At 36.9% G+C, this 15785-nt stretch overlaps 1 protein-coding gene across 1 annotated transcript in view; it reads left to right on the top strand.

Annotated features, from left to right (window-relative positions):
* kcnj5 (potassium inwardly rectifying channel subfamily J member 5) overlaps positions 1–15785 on the top strand; it is a 36576-nt gene that overhangs the window by 10326 nt on the left and 10465 nt on the right. The window contains exons 2-3 of the mRNA XM_024277968.2: positions 10679–10758; positions 12560–13433. Coding sequence (XP_024133736.1) covers positions 10696–10758; positions 12560–13433 — 937 coding nt within the window. The 5' untranslated portion in view covers positions 10679–10695. The remainder of the gene's footprint in view (positions 1–10678; positions 10759–12559; positions 13434–15785) is intronic.

The raw sequence follows: 15785 nt of genomic DNA, 5'->3' as shown, positions 1-15785 counted from the left end.
TTGTTTTCTAGGATATGGTTTCAGGAGATCATTTCAAACTCACTTCTGAGTTGTGGGTAGAACTGTTGGTGCCAAACAATCCCACCCCCTCTCCCCCTTGCCGTTGCTGAGAGCTGGGAACATGTGGCCCATGATATTTTCTACTGAACATTACGCTCTTTTTCTTGTATCTATTCTTTTCTTTTATCTCCTAATGCATAACAATTTGAATAAATAAATACTCAGAAATCAATTTTAAGCTTAATTTTCTATATATGTATTCTCCATCAAGTGAAAAATGCCCCCAGAACATGTTAAAAACCCCTAACACACCGTTTTCATCGGAGTTACGTTCACAATTAAAATTTTTTGTTTTTTTTAATGTTTTTTTTAATGTTTTTTTGTAATAGTGTTATTGAAAAATATTTTAAAAAATGAATAGGATGCATAATGTAACTGCTACAACTTTAAAGCGATGATTCACATTCTTCACTTTCTAATTTACCCTCTTTGTCATAGTTATTAATGTGGTAAGCAATAAAGTAAAGAAGAAAAGAAAACTGCCTCAGTTCTCTGAAAAACAAGCTGGCTCTTGGAGCACTTGAGATCTGCAAAAGCGAAAAATTAATACAGCCAGCCAGAACCATTTTGTGTAATACTGGCCCTGGGGAGGAATTATAGCACTTGTCACAGGTAAAAAAGAAAACAAGCACATTTTGCCGGTCTCCTCATATCATTGTCCATAGCGTGCAATGTCAGCAAAAGAGGAAAATAAACGCACTGAAGATATCCCTTAGGAAGCAACTTGTACCCCTTGGCTTTAAGCACAGTGAGTACTCTTGTTATCAGGACACAAAAACAATTCAGCCAAAGCATCCTGCCACTCTCCCGGTAACAAGATAAATGCTCGTTACCCTCTTAAAGCGCCAAGATAAAACACCACGGCTGGTATCTCTGTTCGAACACCTCTCATTTGGGCTTGTTGAATCTGTTGTGAACAGACTCTGCAATTACAAGTCTTACTGAAAGTACACACAGGTCTAGAGTTCACAAATCTCCAGGGAGTCATGATTAATTCATGAGAAAACTAAAATGAGTCAGAAAGTGAGACCTTGGAACCTATGTAATGTATTCAGCAAGGTTGTTTTCTTTTTTTGCTTTTTTTTCTCCTTTGCTTCATGCATGCCCGGAGCCTTTGCCATCCTCCTTTCTTCCTGTCTTTTCCCCGTTCAGATGCTCGTCACGTCTCTCTGCCCTTTGCTTTGGACCATCAATGTCAACACCTCATTCCTGTGTGGATCTCACTTGTGACGCGATCCTCTCACGTCTACATGCATGCTTTTGCATTTCGCTCTCCGTGCTCGTCAGTGATCAAACAGAAACATCAAAGAAAGATGGTCATAAAATAGCAAAATTGTTGGGGTCAGGAAGCAATGACAAAAGTACAAAGGTCTTCATTATTTTTTGTTGGATGTTTTGTCATCCTAATGCTTCTCTAAGGATAATCTACATTAGACTGATTGCCATGTAAAAAGAAAAAAGTAACTTAATTCAAGGTGGATAGCAGCATTTATTTCTTTGATCTCAAATTATCACATCATGTCATTGATTGGCAAGATGATGTAGATATCGTGGGGTCAGAGTCGAGTGTTTGTATGCAGAAAGCCCTTTGTCTGCATCATTTAAATGGGCACATGCAATTCAGATGACTGGCAACCCTGGCAATGAAGAGCCTGCTCTTTGGGAAAATTACATAATTAAAAATGCAGCAGCTGAGCCTGATTCATCATACTGGCAAATTAGCCAACAGTGGACACCGGGTCATCTCCCATGTGGTGCATTATACTAGGTCTTGCTTAGAAATAGAGTAAGGTTGTCATATCTCACTTTGACATTAAACTGATATTAGTGTCACCATTTACTTTGATGTGTAGTCATCCTCTCTCATAAATACTAAAATAATTAATAAACAAGATGCATCTCTGACTTAGTGCAAGGGGATCATGCATTACAATGTGGGTATTATTGATAAAATATGTACAAGCCATAAAAGGAAATAAGTGGGACACTTTTTGTTCCACCGTGGATGGAATAAATTAGTGAGTAATGGATTTAACTTGTGGACTCTATAGTATCCCACAAACCTATTAAGTCTGGATATTTGTGTGTGTGTAATTTGTCCATGTTTAGACTAGCTAACTGTTGCCCTATAGCAGGGGTTCCACAATGCAGCCCACGGGCCAGATCCGGCCCTCCTCCACATTTGGCCCCCAACATTTCATTTAATTTATTCTTTCTTGAGCACCACTGGCCAAGGAGGCCCAATGAGCTGTACGCGAAAAAATTCAATACACTACAATCATAAAAACAATTTAAAACAATAAAAACGTAAAATCCTATTTAAGATGAAATTAAAAGTAACAACGAAAAGCACCTAGGCAGATACTATAGCGCGATAGTGGATGAACAGTTCAGATTTAAAACTCTTCAAAAGTGTGACCTCTCTACTAGCTGGTAGCAACAGATTCCACAGTTTAGGAGCCAGCACAGCAAAGGCACGCTCTCACCAGAACTTACATTTGGTTTTCAGAACCAGTAACAAACACTGGTCTGCAGAACGCGAAGACTTAGAAGGAGAATATTTTAAAATCAGATCAGAAAGGTAAGACGGTGCCATGCCTCCCAGTGATTTGAAAGGAAAAACAAGAATTTTCATAAAAATCAGATATTGCACTGGCAGCCAGTTAAAAGAGACCAGGACTGGGGCTATGAGATCAAAATTCTTAGCACCACATATAAATCTGGCCGCTGAATTTTGCACCAGCTGTAGTCTGGCTATTGAGGCCTGGGGCAACACAGCAAACAAGGAACTGCAGTAATTCAGCCTGGACAATGTAAAAGCATGGGTCACTATTTCAAGGTTTGACTTGGATATGAAGAACTTCATCCTTGCCAAATAACAGAAAAAAGCAGGACCTGGTTATGGCATTAAATTTGAAGGTCCAGTTTCAGGGCAGCATCAAGTTTCACTCCCAAGTTAATGACCACCAACTTTTCAAAGGGAGTAAGAGAGAGGAGTTCCAGACCATGATTCTTACGCCCGCTAGGGGAACACACGACTTCGGTTTTGGTCTCATTTAGTCCAAGAAAATTAGCCGACATCCACAGCTTGACTTCATTGAGGCATTCAGTTAGTGCTGTAACTGAGCGGTCGGGACCTTTGTGTATGGAGAAATGAATTTGGCAGTTGTCCTCATAAAGGTGGAAATCCGCCTTATGTTTCCGAAGCAGCTTCCCCAACGGGAGCATGTAAATAGAAAAAGGAGCGGGCCTAGAACAGACCCCTGAGGGACTCCCCACCTCAGGGGATAACACTTGGATGAGTGAGGACCCATGCTGACACAGAATGACCCGTCTGTGAGATAGGATCTCTTCCACTGCAGAGCTTCCCCAGAGATCCCCACCCAATGTTCCAGCCGAGCAATCAGGATCTTATGATCAACTGTATCGAAAGCTGCTGAAAAATCCAATAATAAAAGAACCACAGGATTATCTGCATCAGTTGCAAAAAAAAAATGTCATTGAATATTTTTAAAAGAGCCATTTCTGTGCTGTGTTTAGGTCTGAAACCTACCGGGAAAGGTTCAGGGATGTCATGACCATTTAAGAATGTAACCAGCTGTTTGAACACAATGTTTCCAACCACTATTAGAAATGTATAATTTTTTTTCTCAGTTTGGCCAATCGAGACCCACATAGAACTTGACCTTTTAATCCACCCTTCTGCAGTCTGAACTGTGATGGGAGAGGATAGACTATTCATAAGTTTAATTTTTAAAATCTTTTAGTATTATTTTTTTGGGGTCACTGGGCTGCTGGAGACTGCCCAAGCTGCTGTTGGATGAAGGCAGAGTACACCCTAGACAGATTTTGCACCACGGATACACGACTGCAAACACTATCACATGTATGACTAGGGACAATTTTTAATAACTTTATTGAGAAAGGGACAGTGCATATTAATGAACATTAAAAACAAATGTAAAAATGCCAGATTATAGCCTCAGGCTAATTTCCATCAGGAGTCCCTTGGCAGGTTGATGTTAAAAGAAATAAGACAGAATTTAACAGATAAACACTACACATACAATTATAAAACACAGGTAAAATACAGTATACAAAATAAAACAAATAAAATACAGAAAAGATTTAAACATATAGAAATATCAGTTTACCCATCAACTCATTTGGTCATATTTTTATTGTATTCCTCTTTCTTACCACATTATATATATATATATATATATATATATATATATATATATATATATATATATATATATATATATATAGTAAGTTGCAGTTTTTTTTAAGGATTTTTGTGTGGTGGCTGTTTAGGTTCTTATTTTTACATAGCTCTATTTTCAACATTTTTGGTATTTTTCCACTGTATTTTTTTAGCTTTAGAAGTGACTTGACAGAATAGCAAACTAACCACAGATGTGTTGACTTCACACAAAGAGAGGAGGAAAGCAGAGTTGTAGGACCTTGTGACAGCTCACTGAAGAAAGGCCTTGTTTATTTTTTTAGTCTTTAAATTACTAATTCATGCTAAAAAAAAAATCCACATCCAGTCGTTTGATCGACACATTGTAATTCTGCTGTTGTTGATGTCATAGTGCGTTCTTATTTTGCAACACTTGCATCATGCACCAAATGTGAATTTAATTTGAATATGTGCTCAAGGACATGTTGGAAAAAATAGGTGGAATTTCTGAATTTGGTGACAAAATGAAAATGTTTCTTTTAAACCCCATTATTTATTTAATTTTTTTTTATTAATTACTGCTTGTAGCTAAAAATATTGAAAATCTGTAGATTATACTTTAACCTGATGCAACACATTTCTTGGGAAACAAGCCTCGGGTTTTTCAGCTGCCTCTGCCTGGAACTGTATCAAAACTGAACTGAAATGGTCTTAAAAAAATAATTGTTGTAAAGTTTGGTACAATTCTACACCCAGCTTCTGTAGTAATATGTACAGTTTCCTTAGATAAAAATTAAACATTAAATTAAGTTAAAACCAAATCTGACTATATATGCAAGACAATTCTGAATTTATCTAGACTAGACTAGAATTTAAAGAGGTCCAGTTTGGAAAAAAGTATTGAAGTTAAGGTCCGAAAACAAATAATGACTAAATATTTTGTGTTAAATATCTTTAAGTAGCCAAGGATTTGTGACACATCTGCATGTATATCACTTTAAATGAATTCAGAACAATGTAAAACTTTTTGATAGTATTTAATGTCACATAACATAAACACATGGAACTGTACGCCACACACAACAGGAACACTAACATGACATTGGCCGATATCATCAAGAAAACTATCCCAGGAAGAATGTACGTCCGATCAAATGTTTTAAGTTTTCAGTCTATCAGAGGAACATTGACTCTGCAAAACTTTCTGAGCAAATTCTTGCCAAATTGAGCCTTTCTGTGGGTAAAATTCCTAAATGTCCCTTTTGCAAGTTTCCTCAGTTCAGAAACATCTTCAGCAGGTCGGCAACTTTATTTGGTAGAATCTTCATTCTCTATTAAATGTTTGTAGCTGCTTTAAACATACACTTTATGACTTTATTTCAAAATTTTGAGGTGTAATGATTGAACAAACCAAAAAACAAAAAGACAGAACCATCAAAAACTGGTATTTTCCAAGTATAATAATAAACACGAACCCATTAAACTTTATTTTTGTGAGATTATTTGAAACATTCAAAACAGTTTGGTACGTGGAAACAATGGTCTCCAACTGTCTTTTCTTCAGGTTCCTCACATGCTTTTTTCTCTCCAAATAATTTCTCCAAACATGTATGTGTCCATATATGACTTATATGATTTGATAAGAAAATGTTGCAATGACATCAAAAACTGGACCATTTAAAATTGAGGTGCCCATCGTATTCGTTTTACATCTAGTTTGGACCCAGATGTTGGGTCCGCATGGCCCAACATCTGGGTATGGAATGGGTATGGTATAGTGACCTCTGTTCTAGCTCAATAACAACAAGAATTGGAGGAGATTCAGATAAACTCACCTTATTTTTCTGATGGTTTTGTTACTATTTCCATCAGCTGATGAAATGTGCTGCAAAAAAAATGTCTCTCCATCTGTTATAGTGATGTCCCAATTTTTACAAATGAGACTTTCTCCTTTATAGATATTGTAAAATATATGCTATACATTTTGATGTTATTTGTTTCTGCTTCAATTTTGCATATAATGTAATTGTAAAAATGGTCCATTCACGTGAGTTTTTTTGCACCTGACAGTGTTTGGGTCACTCACAAGACAAAGCAAGTGTATGATGAAATGTTCTATCAGGATGCACGTACAAGTGTGACATTAAGAATACATTTCACTAGAAAGAGACCCTATTGCTTTGCTATTGCATACACAGGATCCTCTGAGGCGTTTTATTCTTTGACTATCTGTCCATAAACATAAGCAAACTTCAGTGTTGAGAAATGAAACAATACAGGCGGGTTGTTGTATCTGTGTCACATGATTTTGCTTTGGCTGTCAAGCCTCTAAGAAACAAAATGTTCCTGAATTCCATTTTTGCAAAGAAAGACATGAATCTTATTTCAGTCATTTATTTCTTCCTATAGTTTCTAAGGTAAATTTTTACACATTTTAAAAAGAACAAAACTACTGAGCATTTTCATACCAAATTTATATTTTTCACATTAATGCAAAACAATGCTTTTCAACTCTGGCTCTTAATTAAAATTTTCAATTTACTAACAAACAGCTGCAAAACAAACATTGAAATTAAAATAGTGCTCAAAATATAACTATAAAAAAATGTTGATATATATATATATATATATTTTTACAATTTTGTTGACAAGATATTGAAGGTGCAGTATTTAAATTAGGGAGCAATGATTTTCACCTGGGAAAAAGTGAAATATTGAATCATTTTGTCTAAATAAGTTCATATTGAGTGCAAATGTGTTGAAGCGGAAAATAAAACAGTGTCTTCCTTGAAACAGCATCATGTAGATGCATCAAGAAATTAAAGTTTTCTGTAAATTAAAACCAACTTGTTTCTCACTGTGGAGAAATGTCTGCCAAACGTTCACAGCAACATACAGTTAATTGAATTTTTCATTATATTCATGATTATTTTAACAATTGGCCAAAAAACTTGTCACCAGGGTTGTTCTGCAACAGTTTATTCTTAAGTTTCCTTTTGTTCTGTTGACTCATTGGAATGCAGTTCGGCATGACTGCTGTCTTAGTTCACATTTATTGAATTGGTAACTTAGAGAGCCTTAAATTTGTGTCTGGAATCTTAAACATGTGAAAAAATTATGATTGATCTCTTTGACTCTGAAGAAAAATCTACCGTTGTCACCTCCATAAGAACCGCTGCTGCCACTGGGTGTTATATGTTGGGCACCGTACTATCACCGTCATGTTAGCATAAATACTTGATAGTGTCCATGTCTGAATTCCTTCCCTACCCACTACGTAGAGCACTATATAATGTGTTTTCTATTTTCTAGCGCTGTCCAAATCTATTATTCTGAAATTGAGTGCTCTAGAAATTTCCCAGAAGTCCTTGCGAAAAACTAGCGTGCATCAATGCTCACTACATTAGCAAATATAGATCACAATACCTGCAGTCAAACAATGTTTACAGGAAAAAAAGTATTGAAATGGGATTTTTTTAAATGAACCATCCACATTTTCATCATCAGAACACAGTGGAGTCACAAACAGACGTCGTGAAATGATTGGATTTTCACTTTGTGAAATCGGTGATGTCATATCCAGCGTTTAGCAAAATGAAAGTAAAGCAGTCAACATCGTGTCTGAGTAGCTTTTAAAATCCAGAGCACTAGAAAGTAGCCTGCTGTACTATATTGTTTTTTTTAGTAGTTAGGGATTAGGGCAGGAATTCAGACCTAGCCAATGTCTTTGGACAATTCCGTTAACAAATCTCTTTTATGCCATGATATCCTGTCAATTTTTAATGATTCAAAGGATTGCAGGCTGTAATAGATTTTTTTGTTTTCAGAATTTAGGTGTGGGGATTTCATAAATGTCAATGACGCTTTAGAACAAAAAAGTGGCTATTTGCAGGTTATTTTCTGAATACATGCAGAAAGTCCTGAAGGGACCCAGAGGAAGGCTTCAGGTGAGAGTTACTATTAGGTTAACAACAACATTTAGTCTTAGACGCACTTAAAATACACAAAGGCAATGCAGAACTGTGCCCTACGTATTACATGTGGCCCACATGAATTTCCATCAGTTTTGTGCTTGTGGCACATAAATGTGTGGGAATAACTTCAACCTTAAAACAATTGGGGTAAGGATAATCTAGTTTAAGGTAGCTGTCTGAAATGTGGTGGTCTTCTATGAGAAATATCCCATATTTAACTCCAAAATGGTCAGAAAAAAAAAAAAAAATTAAAAATAAATGGGGATAAGATTGTATGCAGGGGGACAAAGGGCTGCTTGTGTAACATTATTGCATTTTGAGTGAGAGAGAAAAACAGTATTAAATCAGAGAGAGAAAGTTCAGGATACTTTGGATTTATTTTTTTATTGTTCTTCTATGCAAAAACAATTAAGAGTAAAACCCTTTTATGAATTTCATATAGTCTGTGGCAGAAACTTAAACATTTAACAAATAAACTTCAACATCACAAAACTAATAACTAAGGGAGAAATAAAAGGTGACAAAGCAGATGATATGCAACAGCAGACACTTAAATACAGTGAAGATGATTACTTAAATTCTCAAATTAGGACTGCTGTGTGTAATCAGCAAATGAAACCGAGAAAGTGACAGGCCTGAAAACAGGATGGCAGCAACCAAGAAAACAACTATCAAGTAGCATTGAATTAACCTGCCAGTCGCCTTTGCTGAGCAAAATCTTTCAAAACTCAAGCGTCAAAATTTACCTTTGGTCATCAAATGTCTGAGTGTCCCTCCAGTGATCAGCTGAAATGCTAAGTCCACAGAAGTTGTCATTTGATGTTTTGACAATGATTTTTTTAGCCAAAGTGCTGGTTAATTTTTGTTGTGGCTCAAACTTGGCATTTATGTGTTGCAGTGGTTAGAGCTGCTGTCTTACAACAGGAAGACCCTGGTTTGAATGCCAGGCCTGTCTGTGTGGAGTTTGCATGTTTTGCCCATCCGTCATATCCAAGTACCGGCTTCCTCCCACAGTCCAAAAACATGCTTCATAAGTTATTTGGTTACTCTAATGCCTTGTGTCCACAGAGTTGTGTGGTCTACTATTTTACAATATGGTCTGGTTTAGAATGGACCAGGCAATTGTAGTAAGTGCTTCCACTGAAAGCTGGATGTGAGGTGAAGCTAACAACAACAATAATGGAGGTCATCCAGTGGTTAATTTTTTTTTTTATCCACTTGGCTTTTGGTATTCCATATATATGTAAAATGTTTAATGTTGTTTGTGAGATGATTGCAGCCAGTGAAGAGAAATACAGCACTTTTCTTTTTTTTTGCAATGACCTTCCACCAATTAACAAGTTTTAACAGTAGCTCCAAGCTAACCAGTTGGTTCCATTTTTTTATGGATCTACAACCCATCGGGCCCAAAAATGGTACGGTTCGGTCTGGCTTAATGGATCAATTTTATAATGGAAATACTCAAAATACTCGACCAAGCAACTTAGTGAAAACGAGATGTGACTCTGTGAATACCTGTCCAGGGTGTACCCTGTCTTTGCCCAACATTTGCTGGGACAGTGGCTCCATGAATCCAAAAGGTTAAAAAAAATGGACGAATTGAAGTACCCAAATATGTTCCACCTGTCAAAATTCCAGACATTTTAGATTTTATATGTGTATTATTGTTTGTTTGTGTTCGAACAGGGTTCAAATCAATTCTGCTAAGGTTCTCTTAAATGACTTTATCATCCATTTGTATCAACTAGACTAGAAAAATCCTCACATATGCCCTTTCCAGGACAGCCATTAATTGAAAACACTAACCTTTTTCAGCACTTTTGAATTGTTGATGAACTTTGACATTCAATTGCATTGGAGTAATGAGGCAAAGCTCTTGAGTTTTTTTTTTTTTTCTGACCATAATTGGTCCTGATCTTGGAATTAAAATACAGAGACTTTAGCTTGTGGGGCTGTTCTGAAGTGATTAATATTCGTCACTTTAGGACTGTTAACGGCCAATTGCCTGGAAATAAACTATTAATCCATTCCAAGTTTATAGCCCACAACAATCATCAAAGATTGCTGCTGCTTTCTTTTCTGTCTGGCTCTTTGCTCACACTTAAAGACAATCAGTCAGTTGAAGGAAGTTGATTAAAAGCTTCCACCTAGTTCTGGCTTATTAAACCTAAAGTGAATACCTTTTATACTATCATTCTAAAACATTAAACATTTTTCATCTTTCATCTAAATATTTGTGATGACTGCATACTGAATATTTTGTTTAAAAACAAGGAGATCCAGTCAACAATTTTAAAAAGTCAAATCTTGTTGCAGAATATCAATAAAAATGAAACACTGTTGTTTTAATGCTAAATTTCACAAAAAAAGTTTAGATTGTACTTTTCTGTTTTACTAGTAAATTATAATAAAAAAAAGAAGTTGGCATTTATTGTTCATTACTTGTTATGATCTACAGGTGATCTTCAGCTGAGGATGGCAGGAGATTCTCGAGTCCTCATGGACCACAACATGGAGATTGGGGCGACACCTTCACAGGTACACAAACAAACCCTCGTTCATGAAAAATTGAATAATGATCCAACTTTTTAAAAGTAATACAACACAGTAAGGCAGGGGTGGGCAAACTTTCTTAATCGTGGGCCACAAAGTGTTCTAAAAATAAAAATGTTTAAAAAAAGACTTTTTTTTTATGTGTTGTATGTCCTTATTTTAGTACCATTTGTACCACTGAGTTGATGTTTGGATTGATGAAAAAGTCAAACTCAGAGAAACGCTGCATCCATGTAGTGTTGCAAATAACACATGAACACTGGAAAAAAAAAAAAAAATTTCAAACACTACACAAATACAGAATGATTTTCTGTGCCTTAACATGGGTCAATATATTTGCAGTGCGCCATCTATTGGGAGACACCTGAACTACAAGGAAAATCAAACAATTCCAGTGTGGCGGGCCAAATTAAATCGTTTAACGAGCCGCATATGGCGAAGCTAAAAAACTGGAATTCATTTGAAAACAGTGAGTAACAAAATAAATCAGTTAAACGTGCTATTATTCATAGTAAACAACTAAAATAATAATAAAATTAAAAAAAAATCAGAAAATCCAATTTAACTATTTTATTGCCTACTGACTCAAGCCAACAATAAACCAAATATGGTGCTATGGGCAGGACAAAGAGAAATGCTTATTTTCTTTAGTCCAGCCACCTGCCAATCAAAGAATATGTCCTTAATTATGCACAACATTGAAAAGGATTTTAAAATAAATGCTTTCAAAAGGAATTTAAATTATAGAGCTTTAGGTTCTTTCAAAACTTTTAACATTGTGTTGGTGTTGAAGTCGATTAGATTCAGTCAAATGGAGTCAGTTCAGATGGATGGAGAATACCAAGCTTACACTTTCCACTTACACCTATTTTGCTGGATGATCATACCTTGCCACGCAGGTAAAAGCAAACAAACAAACAAAAAAAATGTATTAAATGCAGTACTAACTAAATTTGCTGCACTGTGTGCAAAAGAGAGGTGAAACAGCTCCTGACATCTCAGAGAAACTACTTTTAACAAAAAAGTTCTAGATCGGATTTTTAACCGACAGCCTTTCCAGTCAAATAAACTTCAAACACGTCATAGTTTCTATTATTATATACAAAGTTTCAGCAGTAATCACATTCATCAAAACACAGAGAAACTGTCAGGGCGAGAACAGTAGAATGATGTTTGGGAGCTTTTCTTTGAAATATTTTTCTGTAGCACTGGAGCAAAAATAAAGACAATTTGATAGTGGGGTTGTCGATTTATGAACGTTTTAGTCTCTATGGGTTCACTTACAAGAATAGCATCAAAGTTTACCATGAAAAGGTCAATGATTTGTTTCCAGTGTCCCGTAATGTGCAAGGGGAGAAAACACAGAGGACAGGGAAGGAGGCAGGACACAGCTGTGGAGCCTGATCGCCTCACTGGAGCAGGGCCAACGTGGACAAAGACCTGGATGTCCTTGTGTTCATGTTGTGTCCTTTCTCGGTGTCTTGAATACGTGCATAGACTGACACTGCAACACCAGTGTCAAGCAGTCTGTAGAAGGGACTTTTTCATTCCTCTTGATTCATTTTTCTTGCTGGAGGCTAAAATTCTGGAATTAAAACACTCAAGTTGCATGCAAATTCATCTTTTAGTGTAAGTCTCAACAGCTGTGTTGATAATCTAATTTACATGAGACTGCGCACGAGAAAATGGCACTGGTGAAAATAAATGCTTTCTCTTCTTTTTATTGGTGAATATTATTTCTCCTTTAACAGATTTTTTTCCTTGATTTCTTTTGTCGTCTTTGTAGGTGAAGAAGCTCCCCAAACATCTAAGAGAGCCTCAGATATCAACTGATCGAACCCACTTGATTTCTGACCCTGTAAAGAAGCCGAGACAGCGGTACGTGCAGAAGGATGGCAAGTGCAATGTACATCATGGAAACGTGCAGGAGACCTACCGTTACCTCAGTGACTTGTTCACGACACTGGTGGACCTACGATGGCGTTTTAGCTTCTTAATTTTCACGCTGGTCTATATAGTGAACTGGCTTTTCTTTGGGTTTTTGTGGTGGCTGATTGCACTCATCCGTGGAGATCTGGTGCATGGTGATGAGGAGGGCTGGACCCCCTGTGTGGAGAACCTCAACAGCTTTGTCTCAGCATTCCTCTTCTCAATAGAGACGGAGACCACCATAGGGTATGGTTATCGTGTCATCACAGAAAAATGCCCTGAAGGTATTATACTGCTCTTAGTGCAAGCCATCTTGGGTTCCATTGTCAACGCCATGATGGTAGGCTGCATGTTTGTCAAGATCTCACAGCCAAAGAACCGCGCAGAGACTTTGATGTTCTCGCACAATGCTGTCATTTCGGTGCGGGATAACAAGATGTGCCTGATGTTTCGCGTGGGGGACCTGAGGAACTCTCACATTGTGGAGGCGTCAATTCGAGCAAAGCTGATCCGCTCGCAGCAGACCAAAGAGGGGGAGTTCATCCCGCTCAACCAGACTGACATCAACATTGGCTTTGACACCGGGGATGACCGACTGTTCTTGGTGTCACCGCTGATCATCTCTCATGAGATTAATGAGAAGAGCCCCTTCTGGGAATTGTCAATGGCGCAAATGGAGAAGGAGGAGTTCGAGATTGTGGTTATCCTTGAGGGCATGGTGGAGGCCACAGGTATGAAGGGGAGGTTGGGGGGGAGGGGGGTGAAGGAAAGGTTGAAGACAAAAAGAAAACGCAATGGGAGAGCATGTGAATAAAATGTATTTTAGCAAAACATATTAGGACACGTGTCAAAGTCAAGGCCCGGGGGCCAGATCCGGCCCTTTGGGTAATTATACCCAGCCCTCCAGATCATTTTATTTTATTCTCATTAATAGCCCAATGTTATCTTGCGCTTATTTCTAACTTGTTTAATTTTGACAAAAAATATTTTTAAAAAGAGTACATTTTGAAAGTTATTTAAGGCTCAAGTTGATTTATTCTGGAATAATATTCCTTCCCTTTTTTCATATTTATGTTGAGAAGTTACATTTTTAAAGTTTTAAGAATTTAATTTTTCAATAAATGTTTATCCTGTTCGGCCTGCAACCTAAGGTGTGTTTTGGATTTTGGCCCCCTGTGCGATCGAGTTTGACACCCCTGCATTAGAAGATGTATAAACAGATAGGGAAGCTAAAGGTAGGGGCAACTCACAATAACCCTTTAGCACTGGAGATATCGCCAGTGACTCCTAAATTATTCATGATCTTTGACATACCATAACTCTTCAACTATTTGTGCCAATCAAACTTTCTTACTTGTGTACCACAAAGGGTTCTAAAATTTGTCAGAAGAACCAGAAGAGGAGCCTATTCCTGTCGCGCTTTGGTAATTCACATTGTAAAAGACAGAAATAACACAGGATCTGGACAAAAACAGGCCTTAATCTTCATTGAAAATTACTTTAAATGTGCCATTTTCACCAATGGGTCGACGTCACTTAGGGAAAAACTCAAACTCAGCCAAATGTTGTCTTCAAGTGGTGTTGGAATACCGTATTTTCTCGACCAGAAGTCACGTCTTTTTTTCATATAGATTGTCAAATGGTGCAATTTATACTTATAGTCCAGAAAATACGGTATCCTGTAAAATGACTGTCCGACTCAGAAATCATGCATGAATTTCAGTAAAACAACAAATCTTTTAACACTACATGAACAAATGTGAATTTATTTGTAGTGCGCCATCTGTGGGGAGACACTGGAACTACAAGAAAAATAAAACATTAATATTGGAAAATCATTTATTCCAGTTTGATGGGTCAGATTAAACTGTTTAACGGGCCGTGGTTTACCCACCCCTGGTTTGTGCCATCTACAGGAACCAGCTGATTCTGAAGCAGAGAAAAACATCTCTTTACTCTGGCTTTTCGCCGTTGTGCAACACACTATTAAATGTTTGACGATGGTGCAAAGCCACTTTTCTCTGCGACTGAATAAGCTGATTTACGTCTACTGCGCAAACACTTTGTGTTGCATATTAGGTCAAGGGTGCTTCTGCTGGAATTATATGTTAATTTTGTAAACACTTTAAGAGTTTAAGTAGTCAAAAGAATGTCAACATTGGAACTAAAGTTGTAGTGTTAATGGGTTAAAGTGATTAAAAAAAAAGAGTTGGAATGCTTATTGGAAGGAAAAATTATGGAATAGTATTGTGAGACATAAAAGGTTTAATACATAGACGGTAAAACTAAACTCATAATTCAAACTTTTGTAATTCTAAAACCACTAAGGAACTTCAAGGGAAGATTTTTACTTCACTATCATTACAACTGGCCAACATAGGGTCCACAGTTTTATTTTTTTGCTCATGTCAATCATTTTGCAAGCACCCTCATGTTTCTTTGTACTCACAGTAACCCTCATCCCCATTGTTGCTACTTCAAGGTTATGTCATTGATTTTGTTTAGTTCCAAATGGATGAAGTTTAGCTACCCACACCACAAGCCTTTGTTTTAGGTATTGAGGCCAAGCTCCAGGCTGGTTACATTTATGGAGACGCACATGACTGGGTGTTTCTGTAAAGTTCCACTAAGTTTTTTTTTTTTTTTTTTAGGCCATCAAGCACTATTTAGCTCAATAGAGAAGTAATTAATCTAAAAGTCATAAATTGTGGCCAAAGCATTTCCATTTTTATTGTCTCATTCAAACTAGACTTTGAACCAGTCAACAAACAACTTTAGCTGATTCCTACAGTTCAAAATGCTTATTTTTCCATGACTTTAAAGTTTGATTTTTTATTTGTTTCTAAGAGTCACAAAATAAGAAAATAGAGCAATTTCAACTTTTGTAATATTTTCAATATGCATTGTTTTATTATCAACTCAATGGCCTCACTGTGGTGTAGGTAAGACCCGTTCAGGTGTGAATGGGAAGCGGCCTTGATGTATACTTCCTCTTTTCTTTGTGTTTAAATAATACGAGAGGTCGTTTTGATGCCTGTACACATTGCTGTGTACTAGACTCAGGCACCACTGTTTGTTTCGTA

Source organism: Oryzias melastigma, linkage group LG13 (assembly GCF_002922805.2).
Source record: "Oryzias melastigma strain HK-1 linkage group LG13, ASM292280v2, whole genome shotgun sequence".
Taxonomy (NCBI): domain Eukaryota; kingdom Metazoa; phylum Chordata; class Actinopteri; order Beloniformes; family Adrianichthyidae; genus Oryzias; species Oryzias melastigma.
This window is presented reverse-complemented; position numbering and strand designations above follow the sequence as displayed.